Raw genomic sequence first — 15663 nt, 5'->3', positions numbered from 1 at the left:
GGGAGTTAATGCACGTTGCACTCTTTTTCCCTTACAAGGTTTTTTCCCATTGGGTTTTCCTTGCAAGGTTTTTAACGAGGCAACCAAAAGGCGTATTATTAGATATGTGTACTCTTTTTCCTTCTCTAGAATTTTTTTCCCACTGGGTTTTATTTAGTTAAGGTTTTAACGAGGCACATTATCTGTTGAATAGACACTCAAGGGGAGTGTTATAAATAGAATTCTATTTAAGGTGAATGTCTATATTTTAGAGAGATCTTAGGGTTTGTTACTTGGTGGCTAAGTCACTTTTTTCCTACAAATAGAGGGGTTCTATTCCATTGTAAATCACTCCAAGATCAATAAGAATTCTCTATCCCTACTTTTTTATGCAATATTCTTCTTCTTCTTTTATTGTTCGTAACAGAAAGAACGTTATTTTATTTTATTTTAGTTACATAAATGTGACTATTTGAATATGAGGAAATTAAAACAAAAAAAATAGGAATATGTTATGAAACAATAAAAGAAGAAGAACAGTATTGCAGAGCAAAGTAGAGAGAGAATTCTTATTGATATTGGGATGAATTACAATAGAATAGAACCCTCTATTTATAGGGAGGGAGTGACTTAGCCACCAAGTAATAAACCCTAGAATCTCTCTAAATATGGACATTCATCATAAATAAAATTCTATTTATAACACTCCCCCTTGAATGTCTATTCAATAGATAATGTGCCTCATTAAAACCTTAACTAAAATAAAACTCAGTGGAAAAAAATTCTAGAGAAGGAAAAAGAGTACACATATCTAATAATACGCCTTTTGGTTGCCTCGTTAAAAACCTTGCAAGGAAAACCCAGTGAGACAAAATCTTGTAAGGGAAAAAGAGTGCAACGCACATTAACTCCCCCTTATGAGAGCATCAATTCACATCTTTAAGCATTTGCATTCCAATCTTGTGCATCATTTTCAACACGATCTTTGGTAGAGACTTGATAAACAAATCAACCATATTAACTTGAATGAATATATTGTATCTTGAAATCATCATTCTTGATAGAGAAGTAATGTCTTCATAAACTTCCGTAGAATGGCCTTTTCAATATCTCCATAGAGGTATTCTCGCTATCATATTATCATGCTTATAGTTATAGAAAGATACATATGTGCACAAATTGCACTTAGGATGTGGTACTTCAAGACTAAGAATTGTATATGCTTTAAGCGATTTAAATCCTTTAAGGATTGTCATATAAGTTAAGTCATATAATGGACTTTAATTAGATGCATATCAAGTTTTCATGTCATGCTAGACAAATAAGATATCGAAAACTGATTGCACATACCATTAACTTCGAAGTTGTGCGATATGCCCAAACGACTTTGGGCAGGATTGTAAGCACGTGATTTTTGCCCTATATGAGAATTACTCCCAAAAAATTCAAAAATAAAATAATTTTTCTTGGTGTGCAATTTTGTGATATTTTGTGATATTTTGAATAATTATTTGTATTTGTCTGTGCATGTTTATTTGCTAAATTAATAAAAAATACAAAAATATGTCGCATTTTGCATATAGGCTTTAATTCTACAATTTGTTAGTAATTAAGTTTGTTTACAAAAAAATAAAAATTTACAAAAATAGACATCGTTTGCATTTTTAGCATTTAATGTCCAAATATACAATTTTATGCTTAATTATTACTTAATTGTGCGTTTATTGTTATTTGGAGTTAATTTGCGCTTTTATAACTTAATTTAGTTCTTAATAATAAGTTAAGTATTTTTATAATTTAGTTTTAGAGAAATAAAAGAAGAAAAGAGAGCGAAAATATAAAGAAAGTCAGAATTGGGTCTCTTCTTCGATTTCAAGCCACATGCCCAAAAAATGGACCAATCTTCCCAAACGACCCAGTCTATTTCGAACTGGGTCGACCCAGTCCATAACCCAATATCCTATTATCTTACATTTTACAAAACAAAAAAAAAAGAAGAAAACCCCTAAAAACTAAAAACACATCCGCCTCCCCCACCTTTGCTTCTTCTCCAAACTTTCAAAACTCCAAGCTCCCATCCATGGATGCCCCCCCCCACACACACCCCAGCCTGCTCCGTCGACACAGCCGGACCACCACCCTTCGTCCAACAAGTTCCAGCTTCACGTCCGCCATTGACGCAACAACGAAGCTGCCCTCCGAGCTCCCATGGTTGCCCCGTCGTCATCTCCTTCTTCTTCACTTCTGTTCCTTCACAAGCTCTCATGGTTATTTGTTGAGCTCCGGTCATATTCTTCCTTGTTCCGCCTAAACAGTCCGTCACCCATAACCCCGCCCACAGTCGACGACCAACAACCCCAGTCACGCCGGAAAACCCTCGACCAGCTGCTTCTGCCAGCTGCTTCATGCTGCTTCTTTTCCTCCTTCCGGTCACGTCGAGCTGCTGCTGTGTTGAGTCGTCACTGCTGCTCACGTTTCCGCCATGGCCACGCTGTTGTGGCTGCTTTCATCTTCTTCGTACAAGCGAACCAAACGCACCCCAGCTGCTTCTGTTTCATCGCGTCTGTCGTGTTGAACTACTGCTACTTCGTTTGCTTCAGTTGCTTTTTAGGTTTGTGTTCATCGTCGATCGGTCGTTGTTGTCGTTTCATTTCCGATTAGTTGGTTTTTGAGTTTTATTTTTTGTCCATATTTCGTTTTTATATTTCTCGAAGTTAAAATCGTTAAATATTTGATTCTTGTTTTGTTTGTTCATCGTTGAAATAGTTTTCTAGTTTGTTCATGTGTTTTGTTAATTTAATTTTCAGATTCAAATGGGAAATTAGTTAGTTGTTTTTCATGTTTATTTCATGTTAATTTTATTCATTTTTTGTAAAAAAAAAGGAATTGTTAGTTAATGTTTGTTAGATTCAAATTGAAGTTTAAATTAATTGTTTCTTCAATTTGTTTCATGTGTTTTATGTATTTTCAGAAATTGTTAACATTGTTTAAATCATGTGAATCCATCATGTTTTGTTGTTTAAAAATAGATTTAATTTATGTTCACTTTGTTTGAAGTTCGTTTTTAATTTAGTAATTTAATGTGAAGTTATGTTTTGCTTTTTAATTTTGGATCATATATCTTTGTTATATTTTTGGTTGGATTTAATTTAAGAAAGATTAATTGATTATTTGAAGATTAGTAATTTGAATATGTTTATTTGTTTTGTTTAAGTTTAATTCGAAGTTTGAACAAAGTTTGTTTGTTATTGTTATTGAATATTTTCATTCATGTTCATACTTTGTTTGGTTGATCTTGAATCCGAAATTTGTATAGTTTGATTTCTTGTTTATCATTTATGATTATTTCTTGAATTTGTCTTATAATCTTGTTTAAGTTTAATATAGGAATTGTTGGTTGTAATGTTGTTAGAGTTGATTTTAAGTTCAATATGATTGAATTTAGAAATCTAAATATACTTGTTTGTTGTTGTTGTTGTTTGTTGCTAAAATATTGTTCAATCAAATTTTAGTTGTTCTTTGTTGTTCAATTTGTGTTCATGTGATTTGTTGTTGAAATATTGAAGAAATCATGTTCATGTGATTTGTTATTTGAACATTGTTAGAAATTGATCATATTGTCTATATCTTGGTTAAGTTTGATTAATTGATTGTTATAGCTGATGGAGTAGTTTGGTAATTTGTAGTACGTTCAGGGGTAAAATGGTAATTGCAATAAGGTCAGAGGGGTAGTTTAGAAATTGTACATTTTGTAATTTTTTATGTGAAGCATGGGGGACAAAATGTAATGGGGTGGGTTGTGATATAGTTGTTTAATATAAATGGGGGACAAGACAAAATTTAGTGGGGAGGAATCTTGTATTTGTTTAGTGAAGCATGGGGGACAAAATATAATGGGGTGGTGATGATATATTTATTTAATGTAATGGGGATGAGTGAGAAGATAATAAGTTTGGTAGGGGAAATGGATTGATTTTAATTGATTAAAGGGTTGGGATTATATATAGGAAGTCTTGAACACACAGACAGGAGAATAGAGAGAAGAGGGAATTAATCTGAAAAAGAGGAGACATAACAAAAAAAAAAACGGACAGAAAGAGAAAAAAAAAAGAGCTGAATATTTAGGAGAGAAAGAAAAATTCCGAAAAATATTTTAAACTTTCAAATAAATAAAAAACTAAAAAAAATCTTCTGTTTTCTTTCATTGTTTGAAATCAGCATTAATTGTTGTTGTTTCATCAAAGCTTGAAGCTTTTGTTTCGGGATTACTGCTCCACTGGTTTGCAAACTCTGTTCCTGGGTTGTTACTGTTGTTGGACTGTTGTTGCTGTGCTGTATTGTTATTACTGCTGCTGATTCTCATCTTCATTTTTTTTTGCTTCCAATATCAGGTACACAACTGACACGCTGGTTATTGTAATCCGAAATATGAAGCATAAATACGAAAAATGAAGAGTTGAAATTCTAAATTTGTTTTAATTATATTCTGAATTTTATTTGTATGTACAAATTATTTAGCTTGCAAAAAATCAGAATCATGTAGTTAGCAAATGGTGTAGTAACTCCGTCGAGTCATCAAACGAATAGGCCATCTAGTAGGAACTGGGTAGTAATATTGTTTAGTTAAATAATATTGGTTAATTTCAGCATGTAAATGGTTTAGGACTAAAATTAGATTGCTAAGTTTTTTTTTTTTTTTAATTTGACAAACTGAGATCATGCCTAGTATAATGTAACTAGGTAATAACATGTAAATAAATTAAGATATTTTCTCTTTTATTTTGTAGAGACAAATTTCAAATAAAAATGTAGGCATTTTAGGACTGACCTTTTTTTTTAAAAAAATAAAATGAGATGAGCCTCGCCCAATAAAATGCAACAATTGCGGGGCCCTCGATAAATGTTTAATTGAGTATTTAGAATTCGGGATAGACTGTTTAGTGAATTCCACGGTCTTACCCATAAATAATAATACGCTAATCGCTTTAGGCACGATTTTAACAATAATACATTCTTAAGTACGGGTGCGCATTCATGCGACCCAAATCCAAATCCCAAAACATTGAATAAAATGTGTTCCGGATTGCGGGTGCATTTCATGTGACGTAATCCAAAGACATGTTTTAAACAATGTTCACATTCTTGCAAAAATAAAAATAAATAATGATAAAAGCGGTAAAAAGATAAAACTTGCACATAAGTTCATATTTGTATAAAAATCAGATAATCAAGCCGAATATAACAGTTGAGCGACCGTGCTAGAACCACGGAACTCGGGAATGCCTAACACCTTCTCCCGGGTTAACAAAATTCCTTATCCGGATTTCTGGTGCGCAGACTGTTAAACAGAGTCATTCTTTTCCTCGATTCGGGATTAAATTGGTGACTTGGGACACCCTAAAATCTCCCAAGTGGCGACTCTGAAATAAATAAACAAATCCCGTTTCGATTGTCCTTTAATTGGAAAAAACTCCTTCACCCCCCGCGGGGGCGGAAAAAGGAGGTGTGATAATATATCTTTCATATGAAACCAATTCTATATTTAGCATTATCATAGATGTCGTCGACGAACATTTTATATCGGTTCCAATATTTTTTCATAAAGACATAACATAGAGATCTCTTCATTCATATATTCAGGTACCTGAATCTCTCATGAGATTTAATGAAGTGTTATGTCATGTGATCTTCTAGATCACTTGCCTCCTTATTATGATCACTTTGATCATTTGCTCATCTTCTTTATCAAGAAGCTATTTGAAACCGATTTGTCTATATGCTTTAAGCGTACCATAGACTTTGTCCTTCTAGGACTTAATATAAGCAATTCCAATGAGAATATAGTTACTTTCTTTGGGTAAGCAAATGCGTCTGACATGCTTTGCAATATATTGCAAATGAATTATCTTTTTATGAACTTCAAGTTCATATTATCTTATTCGAGGATCTAAATGTACAAATGATAATTCATTCCACATAACTTTTTCTCAACTGTTTATCATGTCTCCCCCTCATGTTAGAAAAACTAACTTGCTTCCTCAATTTTGGGAACCCATCTTTGTGCGTTATAGTCTTAATTAATATATACACCGCACATCAATAATAATAAGATGAAATTATTTGGTTCCTGACCCCGAATCACTTGCGAGGGGAGAATGTAATATACTTTCGTATATGACCTATATCAAACTGATATAGATAACTTTGTTCCCATCAACAATAATTTAGCTATTAAGTGGAGGCACTCAATAAATTATTTTGCTAAACTAGCTGTGATATAAACCAATTTATCAAGATGAACTTCTTGAATAGAAAATCTGGAAATTATGCTCGAAATTAAACTATTGAGCAAGTTACCTCGCAATATACCATGTTGCGAGTTAATAATAATTGCACATATAACCATCTCATAAATACATCTTATGTGGTATACATGGCAGGTGAATGAGCCCATATTCACCTTTGATATTTTTAGAATTCATGGGATTCAATCTCAACTTTAGTCGGTCAATTAATTAATGAGAATAACCAATATAAGAGAATTCGTAAAGAACTTTCTAGTTCTATAATATTTACCCATGTGAATTCTCTATTATTTTTGCACATCATACTTAAATTGATATGGCTAAACCAGCTATGCCAACTGGATATCAATAAACTCCAAATTTATTATGATATGGGTTTTATATCAATAAAGTTCTACTTTATTGTGGCATTCTTTTATTTGTGTAGTACAAACTGGAGAATAAAACGGGTAACTTTTCACATAAATATTATCCCGCTACAAGTTGTAGTAATAGAAGATATTAAATCTTCCTTTATTTATAGTCTCAATATAACCAACCGCTTTCGCGAATACTTTAGAAATTGAATAAGTTTCTTTGAGACTTACTACAATACAATACCTTATTGGTAATCAATTGTGTTTCTCCAAAATAGTATAATTGGCTCTTCCAGAGCTCTCAATTAATTTTGTACTACCACATATTCATCAACATTCAAATGGTCATATATCTCTTTCAAGGAGAAAGTTATACCATTATGGTCATGGTCAAAATTATATGCAAGATATGTTTCTTACATTATTGTTGTCCTTTAATAATCACATTGCCAAAATGTTTCGGCGTACAATAGGTATGTGACCAATGACCATTCATGCCATAATAATGATATTATTTTCTTATATCATCTTAAACCTCCTTCTAGAGGTGAGTATGGTATATTCACTACCACTAACACGTTCATATTCTTCCAAGAATGAATATGTATTCATAAATAAGATGTTGTCACATTGACATCATGAATGGACCATAATCATCTATATGTGCTTTATAAAATCTCATGTCAAATCGATGATAAACATTACTTTCACAAAGTGAAGGATTATTTTTAGAATTCTTATTATTCGCATTACTCAATAATGACGATTATAATTTATTCGTTTATTGCCACGTCCACATCCATTGATACATTCATAGTAGTAATTTTGTCTTCTTTCAGACTTATCACATACTGCTATCACATTCTCTAAAGGGTATGAGAATGGAGCAAATTCAATGGGACGGGTTTTCAATTCTTTGCCCACAATCATACATGAATTTGATCATGGCAAGGCATAGAAATTTTACCACTTTGGGTGGTTAGAATTTCTTTCAAACTCCATTAGAGTTGCAATCAAAATTTATCGTCTTTGCTTGTATTTAAAATCAAAGTATAGAATGTCAAGAATTTGAAAGAGAAAAGTAAAATATTTACCTTAAATCCAGAATTTAATCATGAAGGAAGTTCAAAGAGCAATTGACAATCATTATGTTCAATCCCAAAGCTTCTACTCAATTGGTTAGAGTCTCGTGCTGATAACGTGTTATGAAACAATAAAAGAAGAAGAGTATTGCAGAACAAAGTAGAGAGAGAATTCTTATTGATATTGGGATGAATTACAATGGAATAGAACCCTCTATTTATAGGGAGAGAGTGACTTAGCCACCAAGTAATAAACCTTAGAATTTCTCTAAATATGGACATTCTCCATAAATAAAATTCTATTTATAACAGAATAAAACCTTTTCTTTTTTTCCTTTTTTTTAGGTCGTCTTTAGTATATTACTTTAGCCAGGGAAGTGCGATACGTTGCGAGTGTATAATAAGAAGGTTAGAAACTTAGAATCATCTTTATTAATCATAAGTTTTTAAGTTTAGAGGCTTGAAAATGAGATTTTTTTAATAAAAATGTATAATTTGTATCGGATCAGTCAAAGAGAAGCAACCGAAAAACTTTTTAGGGGTTTTGATAAAAGAGACTGTTGTTTTTATTCTGCACATGTTAGATCTTAAATTTGTTGTTGTTGTTTTATTTTAAAAGAGGATTCCAATTGCGTTAAACTTTTCATTTTTTGAATAGTATAAAATATCCATAAATACGATCAAACATTTGTTCCAGATCAACATCTTCTGAAGAATTATTAAAATCCTGATCATGAATGTTTGTAATCCATATTATGCAAGGAGACATTATTTTGCTGATTCGGATTGAAAGTTGATAAAAAAATCGATCAATTTCTGCCAACTATTCTCTAAATAGGCAATTTGTGTTATTTCATAATTGAATTAATTTAGTTTTTTTTCTAAAACCTAGAGTTAAGGATTTGCCAACAGGTAATATTGCATCAATGCCAATCAAAGGGCAACTACCGTGCCAATAATAAAAAACAATCATCTCCACTAAACGACATATATAATTAAGGAAGAAAAAATAATACCAACATATTATATGAGGTAAAGTAAAATAGACGAAGTGGGAGGACATATATTATAACAAGAAGCAAGAAAGAGCTCGTGGATCAAACGTTGCAAATTTTTCTATAAATTTCAAACTTCAAGCAATCAAGTTCAAATTCAAGAAATCAAGTTCAAGCTCAAGAAAGAAGAATAAATCAAGTTCAAGCTCAAGAACGAAAAACAAATCAACATTCAAGGAGTATGAGTTCAAATCAAAGTTCGTGCTAGTTGAATTCAAGATCATCGTTCGTGACAACAAATATAGATTCAAGATCAAGCTCAAAAGCTCTTGAATTTATTTACTATTGGAAAGAAGAACCAGAGGATTCATAGAGAATGTACGCTCATATTATTTGAAATAAAATATTACGATTGTTGCGATATTTTTCGGTCTTGATTTTATTTTCTCGATACAATTCATGCGTACGCCACTGATATTACGTATCTTACCCCCATTAGTATGTTTTCACCTTCTAACAGCTGCATTCCGAATCTTTTGATTTATTTAAGTACAGAATCTTACTTAAATATGAACCTCAAAATCTGCTCTTGCTTGGGACGCCCAACAAAAAGAACAAAGAATACTTACTCTACTAATACATTAAGCTTCAGATGCTGTAATCAGTTATAAAGTATATATGTGCAAAACTGAAAACAAGAATTAAGCAAATGCCTTGCGAAGTGCAACTTTGAGCTCTATGTAGTACTTAAACTTCAGTGTAACTATTTTAACTCTTTTAAGAACACAGCCATAGGGATCTCCTTAGTTAAAGTCTGTTATCTCAAAAACGCGCGCTGTTCCATCCATAGAGGCAGAAACAAGGTACTCCCCATTGGACGATGCAGCAATAGACTGAATTGCATCAGCGTGTCCGCTAAAGGTTCTCACACATTCTCCAGAACGGCTATCCCATATCCGCACTTTCCCATCAACACAACCTGTTGCCACATATTTAGATTGCCCCAGCCACAATAAGCATGTCACGCCATCCTAAACAAAGTTATTGTCAGCGAATGGCACACAAAAAAATTGTGGTTTAGAGCAAATGGATGTTCAACTGCATGTAAAGATACAGAAATATACAGTTGGAGCACAAGAAAGTTCAAACCTCATGTTCACATATGGAGCGAGGTGAGGAGCGCTGCAAGTCCCAAATAATGAGCTTATTATCCATGCCTCCAGTTGCAGCCCAAGGAGCGCTGAAAGTCATTTCACATGATGGAAGTATTTTAAATCACCAAATATTAATTTAGCAAACCCAAAAATTACTAATAGAGAGAGGAACATTCAAGGCATGTAACTCATGTCAATCAATCAGGATCCGATGGAAGGCAAAGGGATTTGAACTTCAGAGAGCGAGATTAGCTGAACTATTGAAATTGATATAAAGCCTTACATACTATGTTTATCCCTAAGTCATCTATTTAAGAGGTACACCCTTGTCTAAGTCTTTTCATCCTGTTCTTGTCTCCAAATAGTCCATGCGATGGCTACAGAGCCAACCTTAAACCCATCCTATGGGAAGAGACTTTCATACAAAAAGTATGCTTGTAGTATGCTCAGGAAGAATGGTCCTCAGGGGTTACTATCAAAGCTTATCTCAAAGCAATCTAGAGTCACATAGAAGAAACAAGGGCATAATAACAATCAATGCTGACGTTTATGCCTGCTTTACGAAGCTGTCTAAGCAGGATGTTCTCATTTGAAACCACAATCTGTTACTTAGACAATTAGCAATCCTCTCCCGCAAAATACAACACAAAGACTGCAAAACATCTGAATGCAGCAAACCAAATCCGCACTAAAACAATTTTATGCCCACAAAAGATCCTCACATAAATTAATAGATGACTGCTTAGGCACAGTTGATACTGAAGGTGCATCAAAGTGTTCTTTTAAATGTTCTTAACCAATAAATCTGATATGTTATCCTAGACTATATCAACATAACTACTGACTCTTCAGTTAAATCATCTTCAGGCTTGCTAACAACATCTGGTTCCTTTTCTAGCAATTTGACAATACGACAGTCAAGTCTTCAGTGGTCAAGGCACATTCACATGCATATGGTTTAGTTGTTGCACATTTTTTTCCAATCCATATCCTCCGCGCTCTTTCAAATCAAAGGCACTCAAAGGCTAAAATATAAGGATAGAAAGAAAGATGTCAGATGTAGATAAAACCTTGCTGAAAAGCCGACACATTCTATTGAATCTGTATGAGCACTCAGAGAAGTGACAACCTGACATAGAAAATATTAAATCAGCGATAAGCCAAACTGCCCCTAAGGTCAGGAAGCATCAATTACAGAAAAAACCACTGTGAAAAATGGGAAGTGTAAAGTATCATCAATTGAAATTTCTGACCCTTCCAGTAGTTATATTCACAATGTGAGCCGAGCCATCCTTTGAGCCTGTGAGAACAAGAGTTGAATCCACATTGATCGTCAAGCATGTCAGTCCTTCCATGTGATACGGATGACCTTGTAACAATGAATAAACATTTTTTTTAAAACAATAAACGATAATAATAGGACCAGATCTGAGAAATCATGTATTAATTCAGAAAAAAGTAGTTTCTCTAATAAAGACAAACGTTGTGACTGGAAATCTCGCCACTGATAAGAGTGCTAATATCATTTCTTGGAATGGAAGTACAGAGAGCAGCTCAACATAACATAATGAAAGGAAAGAAACAAGCAAGACATTGATCAGAATAGATAATAAGGTCCTTGAGGATGAAAGAAGAGAAACTCTAACTTAGTAATATGCCGTACTAACAAATGCTTCAATCCACAGTTTTTATCCAGCATTTTATATCTCTGCCACATCCCCCGAAATATGGGAACACATTTTGTTACGATAGCCAGAAAGCCTTATATTTGTAGCCCCCAACCCTGCTTTCTGTGTATTTTTTTTTTTTGGGGGGGGGGGGGGGAGGGATTACGCTTTACTTTTCACCTGATTTTGAAATGCATAATGGAAAAGAAATCAAGATATTAGCAGCCAGAAAGCAAAAACCTCACCACTTACAACATGGATACTTTGGGCACTCCTTGGGTCCCATATCCTCAGAGTCGCATCATCAGACCCCGTACAAATTAATTTACCTGAGCAAGCATATATAAAAAATGTAACTTCAACTCGAAAGAAGAAAAAGACGAGCAATTTTAACGGAGAAACAAGGAAGTACCATCAGGAGTGAAACCACCACACGTTACACTACCACGATGACCTAAAAACATGTTCATGAAAGCCATGTTATCAGCATTCCACATCCAAACAGAAGAATCCTCTGAACCTGCCAACACATGTGCTCTTGGATGCCACCTGACCCACTGAGCAACCGCACATTTCTTAATTGATCTCAAATTGTTACACAACATCGGATTTCTTGCGGATGAAAAAATGTGTCACCTCTATTCCGCCTCCAGGACCTTCAAGTGTGCCCTTCGAACTACCTGAAGTTATGTCCCACACTCTTATATTCAATTCAAAGCTCCCAGAAGCAAGCAACCGACTATCAGTACTAAATGCCAAACTAGATACAGAATTTTCGTGACCTGCACCATATCTCAAAGTTCATCTAATTAGCTACACAAAAAGTTGAACCATTCAGATGACAAAGACAAGACAAATATTCTTGGTATTAGTCATGACTTAATTACCTTCTAACTCAAAGGCAAAATCACCTTGACCAATTCTCCACATAAATCCTCTGTTATCTCCACCACCTGTTGCCACCAAAGTAGCATCTGTTGGGCTACAGGTAACAGTGTATACTTCACCTATAAAGAGGAAAAGGTATTGAAACAATTAACTTATAAAGGAAAAAGAAAAAGGTAAAAGAAATCAACATCAGAGTACAAACTAATTATAGACTATGCCAAATCAGGAGGCATCAACTACAATCAACTCATTGATGCATCTAACTATTAACTACAAGATCCATGAAAACGCATCTAACCTCCATATCTGAAATTATTGTGCCGGTGAGATAAAACCATCTTATGTGAAGTAGATTCCACAAACACCAAATGCAATTTCTTCTATAAGGTAAATAATCAGATTAGATGTGTGGGAAAATTCCTGTATAGAAATACCAAAATTTGGAGGAGCAACATCTGATGCAATATATTTCCAGATTAAGTTCTGATCGCAATATTAACAGCTAGATCCGCTCGCTAGAATCATAACATATATTTTTCGTTGAGAAAGTAACATTTGTATTAAAAATCACAGCACAAAGAGTATGCTGGTAACCATGTACAGCTTCCAAAAAGAAAAGCCTCCAATTCTCTTGCTAGGTATGAGAGTCTTCCATTTGACCAAATGAAATAATTTGCTCACCCTATTCCCTTGCCAGATAAAGTTCCTTCTCAATGTATCAAGTCTCTTTTCCATTCTAGCTGGAAGTGGGAACAAAGACATCACATAAGTAGGAATGGAGTCTAATACACACTACCACCCAATGAAAGATACCGACTTTTCCAATTTGTCAATCTCCTTTCACTCCTTTCTATTACCCCTTGCTATTTTCAAGGGATTTGCTCTTTGCCCCCAGTGAGACCCAAGTAAGTTTTACGAAGAGCTCCTATTAACACCCAAAATGTGGCTGCCAACCTTTATATTTGATTCACTTACTTGATTGGCTATAGCATAATCTTCCTCCAATTGACATGTATAGTTACATGTTCTTGCATTGCATTTTTGTTGGTCTTTTTTCTTTTTTTGCTAAAAAGCCCACATCAAAATGCACTTAAAGCTACAACAAACTTTGGCGCCGCTTTTGACTACTCAAAGTTTCTTATCTAGTCAGCTAAAAACTTAGCAATAGCCCACACAAAAAGGCCAACAAACTGAGTTTTCTTCATTCATGTCCATAATTGTGAACTCAACACAACATCAGGCAACCTCCAGTATTCATATCAACTGTCATTATTCAGTATGGAATTACAAAAATACTAAAAGAAGGACAGTACCATTAACCCAAATGTCCATATTAGTGTGCTAATTAATTTTTAAAAAAATGTTATAAACCCAAAGCCCCAAACCAAATAAGTAATCCAAACCCAGAACTACAGCAATAATTAACAACAACAACAAACCCAGTAGTTTCCTACGAATGAGGTCTGGGGAGGGTAAGATGTACGCAACCTTACCCCTACCCCTGGAAGAGCAGAGAAATTGTTTCTGATAGACCCTCGGCTAGAGAACGATCGAAAAAGAAAAGGTAATTGCAACAAGTAGGAATAACAACAAGATGAAATAAGATCGAATCCAAGAATACAGTCAAACTCTAGGTAGTAATAGATATCTATGAATAAAAGATATCATACTAACACTAATGCTAGCGAACTGAGTAAGAGAAAGAGAAACGCTCGACTACCTACGAACCTTCTACCCTAATCTTTGACCTCCACACCCTCATGTCTAGGGCCATGTCGGCCTACCTCTACCTCTTCTACTACCCACCGAGGCTAACCGCTCGCACCTTCTAACTGGGGCTTCTATACTTCTCCTCTTAACATGCCCGAACAATCTAAACCTCGCCTCCCGCATCTTATCTTCCACTGGGGCCACTCCCACCTTTTTCCAAATAACTTCATTCCTAATCTTATCCAACCGGGTATGCTCAAACATCAACGACAACATCCTCATTTCAACTACTTTTAGCTTCTAGATATGAGAGTTCTTAACCGGCCAACACTCTTGCTCCATACAACATAGTCGGTCTAATTACAACCTTGTAGAACTACAACAATGATTAAATTTCATAAAGTTGACAGCTTGCAGATATATGTAAGAAAAAAATTACAGCAGCAACATGAATAACCAAAAGTAACTCATTAGTACATCGGAAAGCTGAAAACTTTGAAAAAACAAAAGAAGAAATTGAACCTTTTTTTCCTTCTTCATCTTCTTCATCAGCATTATCAAGCTCTGCAACCGCAAATGTATTTATTTAATTTTCTTATAAATGGCCATAAATCTAATTATAATCAAAGAAGTACAATACCAGTATGGCCCATGAATGTATGAACCGAATCATCAGCTTCATCTGAAACCATTATTCCAAAAATATCCATATTAGCGAGTAATTCAAAATCTAAACCCAGAATTACAGCAATAATTAAAATTTCATGAAGTTGGCTCTGCAACCACAAATTTATTTTTTTGTTTTATAATTGGTCATAAATTGATTTTTCTTTGTATCTTCTTCGTCACTATCAATTATAACATCTTGCTCATGTTCGTCGTGGTTGCTTGACGAATCATCCATGTCCATGTCCATAGCGTCTGAGCTCTGCTGCAACGGCGGCGGCGGCGGCGGCGGTGACGTCGTCGTCGGCGGAAGTAAAGCGGTGATAATGTCTGTGATTTAGGGGTTTAAGGAGGTATTATAAGGAAAATAATCTATGGGCCAAAATTAGAAAATGGATACTATTAGTTTTTGTAATTATGTAAAAACCCATGTCCACCTAAAATTACTCGCCAAAATTTGAATTTCCACTATTTCAACGAATGAAGAATTTAATTAGCCTTTCCGTTCTCTGTCTACGTGAGGATTTTGTTTTGAACGCGCAGCATGCATGAATACATGCAGTGCAGAACATAAAGATAAGGGCTCTTTACACAAATAAGCCGTCTGATTCACTGTTATTTTTTCTAACTGGTACACAATGGTATTTTATATATATATATAAATATAGATTATTTTTTTGGTTAAGCGATTGAATGAGCTGCTATATATAAGTAGCTAGCGGCAGTGGCAAAGCCACATGATCATAAGGGTCGTCAAAAAGTTGCACGGTGTACATAGGCAAAATATTGCGTTTTAGAAGTATATAACATATATTAAACCCTCTTTGTCGAAATTTTTTTTACTTGTTTTAAATTTAAACA

General features: G+C 34.3%; 1 protein-coding gene across 1 annotated transcript; it reads right to left on the bottom strand.

The window, feature by feature from the left end:
- Window positions 1–9349: 9349 nt before the first annotated feature.
- LOC107812411 (uncharacterized) lies at window positions 9350–15332 on the bottom strand. The gene is made up of 10 exons (XM_075235997.1): window positions 14777–15332; window positions 14659–14700; window positions 12426–12545; window positions 12175–12320; window positions 11951–12095; window positions 11784–11867; window positions 11125–11240; window positions 10942–11000; window positions 9867–9957; window positions 9350–9748 (listed from the first exon to the last, which is right to left on the bottom strand). The coding sequence occupies exons 1-10, from the start codon at window positions 14844–14846 to the stop codon at window positions 9521–9523; spliced, it is 1101 nt and encodes a 366-aa protein (XP_075092098.1). The 5' UTR covers window positions 14847–15332; the 3' UTR covers window positions 9350–9520.
- Window positions 15333–15663: the final 331 nt, after the last annotated feature.

This window comes from Nicotiana tabacum, chromosome 18 (assembly GCF_000715075.1).
Source record: "Nicotiana tabacum cultivar K326 chromosome 18, ASM71507v2, whole genome shotgun sequence".
In the NCBI taxonomy this organism is placed as follows: Eukaryota; Viridiplantae; Streptophyta; class Magnoliopsida; order Solanales; family Solanaceae; genus Nicotiana; species Nicotiana tabacum.
The sequence above is the reverse complement of the archived record's forward strand: the minus strand, read 5'-3'. Positions and strand labels throughout refer to the sequence as shown.

Excerpts from the sequence above, each read along its gene's own strand:
- LOC107812411 (XM_075235997.1), bottom strand. The coding sequence starts at position 14,846 with ATGGATATTTTTGGAATAATGGTTTCAGATGAAGCTGATGATTCGGTT. Across the intron at positions 12,096-12,174 it reads GTCCTGGAGGCGGAATAGAG|TGGGTCAGGTGGCATCCAAG; the intron begins GTGACACATTTT and ends GCGGTTGCTCAG. Across the intron at positions 9,958-10,941 it reads TGTGTCGGCTTTTCAGCAAG|CGCTCCTTGGGCTGCAACTG; the intron begins GTTTTATCTACA and ends AATGACTTTCAG.